Source organism: Copidosoma floridanum, unplaced genomic scaffold, assembly GCF_036245765.1.
Source record: "Copidosoma floridanum isolate Cflo_tuat_1 unplaced genomic scaffold, Cflo_Japanese_pri ptg000008l, whole genome shotgun sequence".
Taxonomy (NCBI): domain Eukaryota; kingdom Metazoa; phylum Arthropoda; class Insecta; order Hymenoptera; family Encyrtidae; genus Copidosoma; species Copidosoma floridanum.
The window spans coordinates 10,042,435-10,055,721 of record NW_028321885.1 but is presented as its reverse complement, the minus strand read 5'-3'; the positions used below and the strand labels follow the sequence as shown (position 1 = coordinate 10,055,721).

At 35.6% G+C, this 13,287-nt stretch overlaps 1 protein-coding gene across 6 annotated transcripts in view; it reads right to left on the bottom strand.

The window, feature by feature from the left end:
- The window catches only part of Nup98-96 (nuclear pore complex protein Nup98-96), a 617,363-nt gene that overhangs the window by 314,056 nt on the left and 290,020 nt on the right, over nucleotides 1–13,287 (bottom strand). For all 6 annotated transcript variants that reach the window (XM_089589262.1, XM_089589263.1, XM_089589261.1 and 3 more), the window contains one exon: nucleotides 3,243–3,975. In XM_089589262.1, the coding sequence (XP_089445388.1) occupies nucleotides 3,243–3,975 (733 nt within the window). The remainder of the gene's footprint in view (nucleotides 1–3,242; nucleotides 3,976–13,287) is intronic.

The following is a 13,287-nucleotide window of genomic DNA, read 5'->3' as shown; positions in this document are numbered from 1 at the left end:
TTACTATAAAGATAATCAAAATGAATTACAAGTGAACAGTTTTGTTTCCATTTCTGAATATTTACATAATAATACTATTGCTATTAACGTGTAACAAAATCAACAAATAGAACTCATAAAAACTAATTTAAAAAGTATAAATTAAATAATGTATCTTTTAGAAAGTGCAAACGCCCAGTACAAAAATAAACTGAATATAATTAACATCACACATAACTTGAAAGATTTTGAAATAGCGGGTGACTGGATTTTTTTCCCCACATCTCGCGGCAAGGGACCGTGTGAGGAAAATAGGTAGGACTTTGAAACGACTTGCTGCTAGAGCAAGTCTTCAAAGAATAAATAATCCTATTCGCACTCTGAAATAGTTATTTACTTGTAGAACAGAAGCTCTTCCTAATGAAATGTGTTACTATTTGACAAATGATCAGTATAACAATGAAGAAAAATAGTAATCAGCAAGTTTTCAAAAAGCTATAACGATGTCATGTCGGTAGACTAAAATTACAAACAAATTCTTTTTTCCCTGCCCATTCCCTAAACATGTTGTTTTGAAGGCACTTGAGCAAAGACCAACGTGCATTTGAAAAGGGGTGAATCACCTGCAAGTAACTTATACCTGCAGTACAATGATGATTTATGTACATGCACGCTGGCCTACGCTGACCGGAAACGAAAAACAAATTATTTTTCGACAACCATAGATACAAAAGTTTAACTGGTAACAGTTAAACTAAAATATTAAAGAAAAATATAATTTTAGATAAGGATTAAATAACATAAAGTTAAACATTAGGATAGCTCAGAATTAATACATAGAAGTAAGCGAAAACATTAGTAAAAGCCTAGTTATTATTACAAATATTATTATTATTACTATTTTTATTATTATTATTACTATTATTTTTATTATTTTTATTATTATTATTATTATTGTTATTATTATTATTATTATTATTATTATTACTACTATGATTATTATAACTATCACTACTTATATCATAATTATAAGTTTTTAGTTGAAAAAACGACCGGTGTTTAGCATTAGTAAATATTAATAATATTCTATCTTAATGTTAATGTTAAATCATATTAAAATCCTGTCAAATTTGTATGTAAAAGGGAAAGAAAGGGCATAAGGAAGAAAATCTCCGTCCCTTTTCTTAGCGCAAAGAGGAGAGTGAACCGGATGCGGAAAGTGCTAAACTAGAGCAGTTCTAGCCAATTGGATTTTCAGCTATTGTCATTTTTTCCAGTTTTTCCCCCGGCAAGCTTTCCTGCGTTGTTATTGAACCAGCGCGTGACCGAGGTACGCTACTCCTTATAAAGAGGCCTGGAGGCCCCAGAAAAGACAGTTAATTTTGTTTTGCACCCTCGAACGGTCAACTAAATAGTTAGAGTCCGCCTCTACTATCACTCAGTCCTCCACGAGCACGTAACATTTCAAATACTTCACTCGCCTCGGCTCGCACTAGTTCGCCGTGTACTTCTCTTTTATATTTATATAAAAGTTAGTGTTAAAGTTTATATGACAAATTTTTGGTATCCCCTCTTTTCTAGTTCTTACTCTTTTGCGGCCGGGTCAATTACTAAGTTTGTTTTACGCGCACACAACTATCCACCACGGTAGTGGTACTCGTGGATCATCGGGAATTATTAAGTTTGTTTTACGTGCACACCACTATCCACCACGGTATTGGTACCCGTGGATCATCGAGGATTATTAAGTTTGTTTTACGCGCACACCACTATCCACCACGGTATTGGTACCCGTGGATCATCGAGGATTATTAAGTTTGTTTTACGCGAACACCATTATCCGCCACGGTATTGGTACCCGTGGATCATCGATAATTATTAAGTTTGTTTCACGCGTACACATTATCCACCACGGTAGAGGTACCATCGGAGCAACAACTAATCGGATTAAAGCGAAAATCAGTACTCGCAACGGTATTAGTAAAACCGAGTCAGGTCACGAGTCAAATTACCATTTACCCCCATGTAACCTCTAGAAACGATACCTTGTCCTGAAACCGCGACAGTATCATCTAGATCGCGGACGGGATACCCTTCGGTACGACCCTCCCGGTAGAGTCAACCAATCTTAAACGAGCCGCGAGCAAGTGCATCGGAATATTACACAGAAGTCCATTCTAGTCGGGTGAAACAGTCGTAGCTCTTTTGCAAATATGGTGTCGTTAGTGAGAACTACCACTTTAGCCCCGTGTCCCATTTACGTGCCCAGCATGTGTCCCGAGGTATTAAGCGAACCCTTAAACTCGAATAGTATGTCGCGCTGACGTGACAACGACAAAAGACCCTTTACAGTTTCATAGTATGATTTTAATTTCTTCTTAGACATTAAAAGCTGATAAATTTTTAATATGATAATAAAACAGTAGTAAAAGTCTTTTACCGGCTAATAGCCAGAAAGTGACTACTTACTGTCCTTTACGTAGACAGAAGAAGTCACTTTCTAGCTACGAGCTTGCAAAATCGTATACGCGCCACGTTCAATAAAATAAAGAAGTCTCAGATCACCCCGATACCATCCTTGGCTTCACCTGGGGCAATAATATTCGGGCGATGTTATGACTTCTTTACTTTTTTGGCTTAGGCACGTAATATACCATAAATTTGTTATGTAATTTCTAAAATATTTTTTTAAAATCATTTATACAACCATATTCGTTTGTAAGTATTTTTAATTTATCAAACAAATAAAAACTATAGAATGAATTTTAATAATACTAAGATAACAATATGGGGTTAGAGAGTGCGTATGGCGTGCAAAGGAACCCGCGCGCCGCTGCTGCCAGTGCGACGCATATGGCTAGAATAATTAAGTTATCTTTAATAGTAAAAATAATTTCTCCATTTATAAAAAAAGTTTTTTATAGGAAATTTGACGTAGAATACGATTGAAATATGTACAACTCGCTAGGAGAGTGGGGCAATATTTACAAACTGATTTAAATATTTTTAGTAGCTTAGAATATAAATTTTAAAATGAATTTTTTTACATGGGTCTTCACACCAAAAACCATTAATATCTCAAATTTTCAATACCCTACAATTCCAAAAATATTGAGAAAGACGTATACCTTTTTTTGCAATATAGAACCAATAAAAAATTTCAGCTAAATGAAAAACATGTTTTTATTTTTTTTCCAAAATCTGTCCGGTTTGTAAAAAAATGACCCTAGTATGTAAATTCAAATATTTTCACTTGTACGTACCAATTTCATCTAAGTTCAGTCCATATACGTCAAAAGAATCTGCAAAATAAACGTTTCCATAGCCATGGCGACCAATTGTAAAATGAGGAACAAAACACGTTTTATCTGTTACATATTCGTCTAATTTATTTAAAGGTGGTATTGTGTAGTAGCCATGACGTTGTAATTGAATATTAGTTTTGATGTTTGAATTATAAGATTGTTTTTGTTGAGCTGTCATTTGAAAAGGATTACTTGGCAAAGGACTATCTTCTAACTCAGAGTTTGTAGAATGTTCTTCAATTGGAATTTCAAAGTCTCTTCGTTCTATTAAATCTTTTTTAGTATTTGATAGTGTGCAAATCTGAGAACTGCCACGTGATTGAAATTCTTCTACAGTGTTGTTCAAATTTTCTACCATTGACGATGAGTTTACAGATTTTGAACAATTACTTGAATTGGCTTGATACTTTTCATTCAAATTTGTATTTATTCGAGGAATATTCGATTTCAACCAAGAGGTAGATTGTCCTGAATTCAACTGTTGGTCATTATTTTGTAAATCATTTTCTTTTTCAGGATCTGCATAATCTGTCTCTGCTGAGCTAAGGTTACATTGTTCAGCTGAATTGATTTCATCTATTATATTGGTAACGACTAATTTTGGTTTTAAAACTAAACGCTTTGCATGAAGTCGAGGTTGAAATGCTTCAACTAATGGACTCTCCTCTTCAAGACCATCAAATAAATTTTTCTGAAAAAACATATAATGACGTACATTCAAAAAAAGGCATTTTATTTGATTAATAAACGTTATTTTACATTTTAATTAAACCAAGACATATAAAGCATTCTCCGTAAAAACTTCAGACAGCACATAAGTAATAAAATGCTTATCTTATACAATTAGTGCAAAATAAGTGAAATTACATCATTACTAAGTCAATAATATAGGGCAGCTTAGAATAAACATATCACATGCAAGATTTCCGTTGCAGTTTACGACCTTTTTGTTTATCGTCAAGGGTTATTAACAACTATTTTGGTGGAAACTTAAAAAATTGTTCTGTCGTAAAAATCAAGTAGTACATAAAATAGTTGATAAATTACTTTGATTTTCACGTAAAAACAAGATTTGGCAATTAGTCCATCAAAAAAAAGTCTAGATATTTGTTCCTTGTTTTTATTCATAAATGGACTTTTGTCTCGGTCATGAGGAAAATTTTATCGAATGTGTATAAAAAATATTCTCTGTACATATAGAAGATGATTGAAATACGACACTTTGGAAAAATATTAACTAATGCGTGTGTAATTAGTCGTATCTTAGACAAATTTTGACAAATTTTCGTCATCTAGAGCTATGAAATTTCATGTTACATCTTTAGAGTAGTTAAAAAATATTAATGTACTTATGTATCTTGTTATTGTTATTACACAAGTTTTTTTATTCTTTTGAGCATGAATTTTCATAATTTTTAGGGTAAAATTCTGTAAATTTAGTTATTAAAATAATTCTGTGATATGAGTAATAAAAAACTGCTTTCTTTTAAACCTCTAGTTATTCTTATCTGGTGTGTTAGATTGGGATGACTAAAATTTTTATTATTTCAAAAGAAAAGTCTATTTATTAAAGCAATACTTGAATGTTTACATAAAATTTTCATTAATTTTTTATTTTGTATTTATTATATTTACTTGTAATATAACTATAAGTTCGATTTCTGTTAATATTTAAATACAAAGACATTCACTGCCACGTACAATACGCGTCTATGCATGCATCTGGACTCACTATAGCGGAATAGTGCGAAAGCGAAACACTCTTTGAAAGAAACACAGGTTGAAAGCAGGATATGTAGAAAAAGTAGGTATCTACAGAACAATTGTGAAGGAGTACAATTTAAGTCAAGAGGCGACTGTACTTTTTCCCACAATCTTTCCCCAAACGATTGTTTAATAAAGAACTAAGTATAATATTTACTGTAATTTTTTGGGAGCGCCTTAAAGTTTTCGTTTTGACATACAAGTTAATTGAAAATATTAAATAATTAATTCTATAGAACGTCACGAGGCAAAAAAGTAACACAAACCCGTCTGCGTGTCCTTTGACGATGAACGTGGCTTAGGATGTAGTACTTCTTGGAGAAGAGATGAATACGATATTTCTTTACACCGAGCGGGAAGTTCACCATCCTCAAATGGTTATTTATTATGATAGTTACGTGAATTTAATTTAAAAAATTGTGTCGTTTGCTGTGTTTTCGACTGCAGTCGTTAAGTCGTTCATCAGCGTGAATGCATTTTAATTTAGGTATTTTATATTTAATATGAAAGAGACTGAAAGAGAGAGAGAGAGAGAGAGAGAGAGAGAGAGAGAGAGTTGAGTTGAGTTGAGTTGAATTTATTTCATCGACAATGGACTCAAGGTCCTACAACGCCGAGGCATAGTGTATATATAATAAAAAGAAACAAAATGACTGAGCTAATACAATGGCATCGGCCTAACAAAATTCGCATTAATAAATCATAATAAAAAAAAAAAAGGTATAACAAAAATAAAGAAGTAAACTATAAGGAAAGAAAATATAAATATATACACATACATACGCACATAACCATGCATACGCATGCATACACATATATATTCAAAAAGAAAATATATACATATATATATATATGAGAGAAGGAAACAAAAACAAAAAAAAAAAAAATCAAATATAAAAACATAACAATTTAGTAAATAGTAATGTGCTATGAGCAGAACACTTGCAAACTAAAGGCGACCAAACGTCTTATCAACAAAGTAACTGTAAAGGAGCACCCTGAAACAGGGCCGATCATAGCGTCGGCGTAGATCATGCGGAAGAGTATTCCATAGTCGCGGACCAGCTACGCGGAACGAATTTTGGTAGTAAGAGGTGCTAGCATATGGGATCACCAAATCAAATTGGGAGCGACGAAGGGAGCCACAATCTCCAAGAGGCTTAAACTGGAGTTGATTAGCAATGTACTCAGGTAGACCATTCCGCAAGATCGAGACCAAGAGGCACAACGAGAGGTACACTCGTCGCTCAGTAAAAGGCAATATACGAAGTGCTCTGTATACGGGGGTGATGTGTTCGGAACGACCAACATCGGTGACAAATCTTAAAGCAGCATTTCTGCAACGAGACAACTTAGTAACCAAAACACCTGATAGGTCCAATGCAATGCCGGAACAGAAATCAAAATAGGGGAACACGAGGGCATTCACTATATTCAGGCGAATTGAACGGGGCAAGGCGTCGCGGCATCTCCGAAGACGAGCGAGGGCAGCATAACTCTTTCGAGAGGTTTCCGCTGCAAAAGGGCCCCAAGAAAGGGTAGAGTCAAGAGTGACACCAAGCAGCTTAACTGTATCGCTGATCTGGAGCAGTTGGCCATCAAGGGTAGGGGCATGGTCAGCCTCACTGAGAATGGTGGCCAAATTTCTTCTAGAGGCAAACCATGCGGCAAAAGATTTGCGCCAGTTAGGATAAAGACAATTGTCATGACCCCAACCCAAAACATGATCCAGATCATCGTTCACGACCGCAACAATACGACGGATCTGGCTAACTGGGCCGGAGAATTTTAGTACAAAGTCGTCAGCGTAGAGGTGGCACGAGCAAGATGTAAGAGCTGAGGGCAAATCATTGATATATAAAGAAAATAATAGCGGTCCACATAGAGTACCCTGAGGAACACCCGAACAACGATCAAGCCAACCAGAGGTCAAACCGCCCCGCATCTTAACCGCCTGTGAACGCCCAGAAAGAAAAGACTTGATCCAGCCGCAAGCAGAATCGGAAAAACCAAGAGAAAGGAGCTTTATTACTAGCACATCAATGTTAAGCTCATCGAAAGCGCGCCGAAAGTCCACGGACACTAGTAACGTGACGTGACCTACATCCATGGACGCCCTAATTTCATCAACAAGATTGATCAGTGCAGTATGAATACTGTGGTGCTTACGGAAACCCGACTGCTGGGGGCACAGCAGTCTGTTAGACTCCACGAAAGCTGACATCTGCCTGAGTGCCACCGCCTCGAGAAGCTTCGATGGCGCGCATGTCACGCTAATGGGCCGAAAATGATTTAACTCAGAGGGTTGTTTCACCTTAGGTAGAGGGGTCACAAGTGCTTTCTTCCAAACAGTCGGGAATATACCCGACTGAAGGGAACAATCAAATATGTTTAAAAGGATGGGCGTAATGAAAGGCATGGCGAGCTTCAACATCTGTAACGTGATCCCATCTACTCCACAGGCATTGGTCTTTGATCCACTAAAAGCCTCAAGCAAACTCAACTCATTAATATGGCCGAAAAAAAATCTATCCTCAAATGGCACATCACATGATCGGCCAGCAAAGGAACCGGTAACCAACGGAGCACCCACAAAATGTCGATTAAGGGCGTCACCATCGAATGCGATAGCAGGTGATGCACTCGCACTCGACGATGCTCCAATATCACGAAGACATTTCCACATGTCCGCAGGACGCCTACAGGACAAAAGCCTATCTTTATTATAAGCGTAAAGCGCATTTCTGGAAAGCACCTGCACCCTGTTACGCAGACGGCGAAAAGCTACTCCATGTGTATCACGCCTGGTTCTCTTATACAACCTCCACTCCCTATTACGCTCTCGAATGAGAGAATGAATCTCATCCGTCATCCATGGGCAAGGGCGGCGTCGAGGAAAGGTAGTCGAGGTAGAGAGAGAGAGAGATATTGTTTAGTTTACGCCAAGGCCCTGAGTCCATATGGCGAACATCAATGGGTACATTTCTAACGTTATTATAGTAAAAAATAATAAGAAATGTATAAAATTATTTAGTTACAAGATTTACCGCTTACAATTTTTGGAATTTTTAAACGCTCAATGCTTATTGCTTAGTGCTCGCTCGTCGTACATTCACTTAGAGAGAGAGAGAGAGAGAGAGAGAGAGAGAGAGAGAGAGAGAGAGAGAGAGAGAGAGAGAGAGTAAGAAAGGGAGACAAGAAGAGTAGCTAATGTTGCTAACGTGAATGACAGTTAGATACCACATAGCCCAGCTGTCTTGAAATATAACATTAAAGTGATATTGATGTGATTCCAATAGTTATACAAGCAAATATTGATGTATTGATTATTACATCAGTTGGCATGTATGTATGTATGTATGTATGTATATATATATATATATATATATATATATATATATATGTTAGGAGTTAAACACGTACAAGCCTGGAACAGCACTGAACAGAGATGAGTAGAGAGATTGCTAATGCCAACGCTACGATGTGAGACGACTTTTTGGCACTGATCGGAGCGCCCCGCCGCGGTCAGCCGTCGAACCGGGTGCACATCTTACTACTAGAATCGGACAGCGTGCACCTACGAGAAGAGAAGTGGATTCGCGTGGAAATGGTCATATAGGTGCACATTTTGGAAAGACGTAGAAGGGGTATACCGAATGTGTGTCTATAAGGAGAGGAGTAGAAATGTTGACTATAGCTATATATCTGAGCGCACAGCCAAAGCAAGCGACGACACGAGTTTTTCTCTTTTGACTGCAACCAAGTACATCGTATGTATATTAAACTGATTTTTGCTCTCGCTCTTTTTTCATTTACCCCTACTATTTATACTAATTTCAAAATTCAGTATTTTAAAAAAATGTTCAGCTATTTTTTCAAGGATGGCAGTTCAGTTATAATCCCTAATTTTTTATTTTCCTCATAATTGTTATGAACTGTAGGACAAGCTCCGAAGGTTATTGATAAATATAAATGGCTTTGAGATTCCTAAGGACCAAAGTTTCGGTAGCTAAATCAGCCCGTAAATTATCAGTTAAATACTGTAAACTTATTGTCACTTGAGAATAATAAAAGAACAGGAAAGTATTATGATAGGATAAAACCAACTATAACTTTGTAAGTGAAATTCGACGGAGATCGGTCTTGAACACTGGTATGCTATCTGTTGAATTTAGAAAAATTTTGAATGGCGGTACTGAATAAATGTTTAGAGCGTTTTCTCTAAAATATCGGGCCTTTTTAAGGTTGTATTAAGTATTTATATTAGAAAAAAATGCAAGCGGATCAAGGTATTAAGATAAAAATGAGGGTATCTACTGAAAAAATAAAATAACCATCTAACTCGCTATAATAACCTCTCTCTTTATATTGTGCAATCACAGAAACCCCAATATAACAATTGGGCGCTAGGGAAATAATTACAAAAAAAGCAACCGACTGAGTAATAGTCACAGAAAAATCAGTAGCTAGAAGAGAGAAACCTGTTAAGCACGAGAAAAGACAATTGCAATCTTACTAATATATGAAGCAAAGTGGCTAAAACCGTTGTAATTACTAACCGCAAAAATTACAGAACCGAAATTGCTGAAATTTTGCGTACTGATTCTTAATAATCCTGAGAAGGATTTTACATAGTTTTTTTTTTTTTTTTTTTTTTTTTTTTTTTTTTTTTTTTTTGTAATAATAAAAGCGATGATTAAGCTCATAGTTTTGCTACAATAAGCAAGCTTTGCACTTTAGTCTAGTAAGATCTGATAGGTAGCATCGAGGCAAAATTGAAGCAACCCACAAGCAAAGATAGTGAAGAATAGTCATGAGATGCCCCATCTATTTGTCGATTATCGTAGTCGTTCATCAGCAGTATACCAAGAACAGAAATGTTAGTCATGCAGCTGGGCATTCTGGCTACCGATGACACTCTTCTTTCATAGAAAAGCGAAATAATTCGGTTCTTACCCCGAATGGCCAAAATAACCGAAAGCCATAGAAAAATAGGCGTTCGGAATGTTACTGTCTCCAGCGGAACTCCAGGAGACGTGTCTAGCTGAAGCATAGCCTGCTCTAACACTTCAGAGTTCTGTGGCCGTTCAACCATCTAGCCTGGTATCGTCAGATAATTTCTACTTTAAATACAAGCCAGGAAAGATAGCCCTGAAGAGTACGAGCAGCCTCAACAGCCTCCTTCTTAGTAGTCATCCCAACGACATACATACAGAGAAGATATTTTCCAGGCTCACTTTCCCGGATAACGATGAGCGGTTGGTTATCCAAGGAACGACCTCAAGACAAGATATTCTTTGGTTAGCAACGTACCTCCCTCCAGTATGGTCTCTGTACACAGAGACTTTAAGAATAAGAGTCAAGCTACCTACAGCTTGCTCTCCATTATCAAGGATTATGATGAGGAATAACTAGAAATTTCACCAGTGGCCCTTTTCAGGGCCATTATAAGTATTCACGGTCCCTACTTAACCATCAATCTCATCGGTTTTTTAAGGGCCCCTAAGTTTAAACTATCTTGCCAACAAATACATTTATACTACCATTTCCGGAAACAATTCAGTGACTAGAAGACTATGTGAAGCTGGCCACCATTAAACCAAGTCAGTTATTCACTGGCAGACGTCTCAAACGGAGTTATTTGTCGCAAGGCTGGAAACCCCGATGACCGACGACACTATATTACCCTCTTGACTCTTAGCATTCAACCAGGAATCACCGATCCTCTCCAAGATCTGCACTGTGAGAGCCTAACAGCTATAAAGGAAAAGTAAACTCAAGCCAACGGGACAGTCTCCAACGAGCAAGCATCACGAACCAATGTTTTTACTTGAGATCACCAAAACAGCTGAGTCGGCAAAAAAAGGTGTTTTAGACAACAACGTCTTTGACGTTGTACCATACGACTAGCTCTAAAGCTTTGAATAATGTAGTTTTCCTCCCGATCAGTGTGGCGCTACAATAACAGGCCCGAGAAGATCACCCTGAGTTATAGAGGTAATCACCTTTACTGGAAACTTAAGTTAAGAAAGAGATTACTTAAGAAGCTCACCAGTCTTTTCCAGGGTCATGGGACATTGAATTACCTTGCCAACAAATACATTACAACCTTATAAAGTTGAAAAAAATAGCCTTCAGGGCTTACAAAAGTGGCAAGAAGTCAAATTGGAAGGAAAACTTCAAATGTATCTAATAAATGCAATCGTTAGCGTAAAGAAAACGACGCTGAACATTTATTGACATTAAAGCAGCATCGAAATCGATAAGTATAAAATTTATTAAGTAAGAGATCAGCTTTTTACTATAACCCTTATGGTAATCTCTTGAATTTTTCAAATTTTCAAATAGGTAGAATATGTATTTGTATTTTTTTGGCGATCAAAAATGTAGAGATTAAGCTACAGGACTTTGTTGCTGTGGTGATAAAGTTGTCAGATAAAAGAAGAAAACTTTTTTAAATGACATATATTTTGTGAGTTTTAAATCTTTATAGCTTTAAAAAATAGCCCTATTTATATATTATACGGAAGAAACTGCAAATCAACGGCCCTTTAGGGCTAAAAATCATTTAAAGTCATAAGGAACGCACGGTACTTTTCCACATAATTATACTTATTTTTTTTTTAGCAGCTTTTTAGTTTACCAAATATACTGTATGGATTTCCAACAAATATGTTTTTAAGAAGAATAAAAAGATTTTTAATTTGAGAAGTGTCAGGAGTAGATGTAAAATTGTGATTTGAAAACGTTTCACATTACATGTCAACACACTACGGTGTTTCATTTAGTGAGTCTCAGGCGAAGGTGAGACGGGGGGCCGCTAGTAGTAAATAGTAAGGACGGAAAAAAATGATGAAGATAACTATTAGTGAGAAAAAAGTTAAGGCAGAAAATTATAAAGTTTAACAGAAGATTTACGCACCTTGATTATTTTATTCTTTTTTTAGACACCTGTAAAGCTATTTTAAATTGATAACAATATGAATATGTATTCACATTGAAATATATATTTACATTAGGAGATGTAGCAGTCGATAAATAGCGCAGAAAGTTTATTAAATACTATATAGAACTTCCTTACATACGTTTACGAAGGGATCATGTGTCTTTTGAGATTTGAAGGATAAAAAAGATAAAACTCCTATGATATTGGCTGATAAAGAGAAAGTGAAACATCAAGTATCTAATTACGAATCGTTTCTTTGCTGAACTAGAAACTTAGTTGAGTTAAAATTTCCTATGATGTAATATTTAGACAGGGCACTATTCCCTAAGTGTGTCAGCGTCCAGCATTTGATGTGACAAATACATAGCTAAAAGGGCCTTTGAATCAGTCAAAACTGACAGTATAGGTCTAGTATCAGCTGTGTGACCTTCTTAAACAGCTGCAAAATCTGGCTCCAGCAAAACATATATCAGTAGGGGGAGGTTATACAGCATCATATACAAAGATCTGTACAAAAGAGAATAAAAAAAAGCCAGGCATTGTGCTACTTCTATATCTGCATTGGGTCGATAACTTAACAACTTCAAGATTAAATCAGAGATAGTAAAACAATACATACACTTATGGTTCTAGTTTAACAAAGAAACATTGTTCAATTCAACACAAACAGAGTAATAAAAAAGACACAAAAATGATAAATATGCATATCTACAAAATTATAGACTTGTTAGTAACATAATCAAGTATTATCAAGTGTTACTCAGTTTGTTCTACTTTTGTTAATGATGTTTCTATTATTTCAATACACTTAAATAATATACGACTTATAGTTTTGTATGACAATATTTCATTACATAAACATATATACCACATGGAATTAAAGTATTCAGAGATCAAAATTTTAATGTCGAGGATTTTTTTTAAGAGAAAAATATACGTATCTGTATAAGAGTATGGATTCAAATATTCATGGATCAATTTTAAATGTTATTAGTACGTATCAGCAATATGGTGTTTGGCACGTAAAATAAGATTATAAAATTTTATAATTAAGAAATTGGCATTTGAAAATATACGACGATTTTCATCATCACAAACTTTCAAGTACGAAATTAAAGGCTGTACTGTTCTTCAATTTTGTGAAATCGATACTTCACAAAAATTCACGATTTTCAAGATAAGGGTGCAAATTACATTATGCATGAAAAATTTTGTAATGTGAGTATGACTATTTTTTCTAATATTTTAAAATACAGTATCATAATAAACACTGCTGCTGCTGCTGCTGCTGCT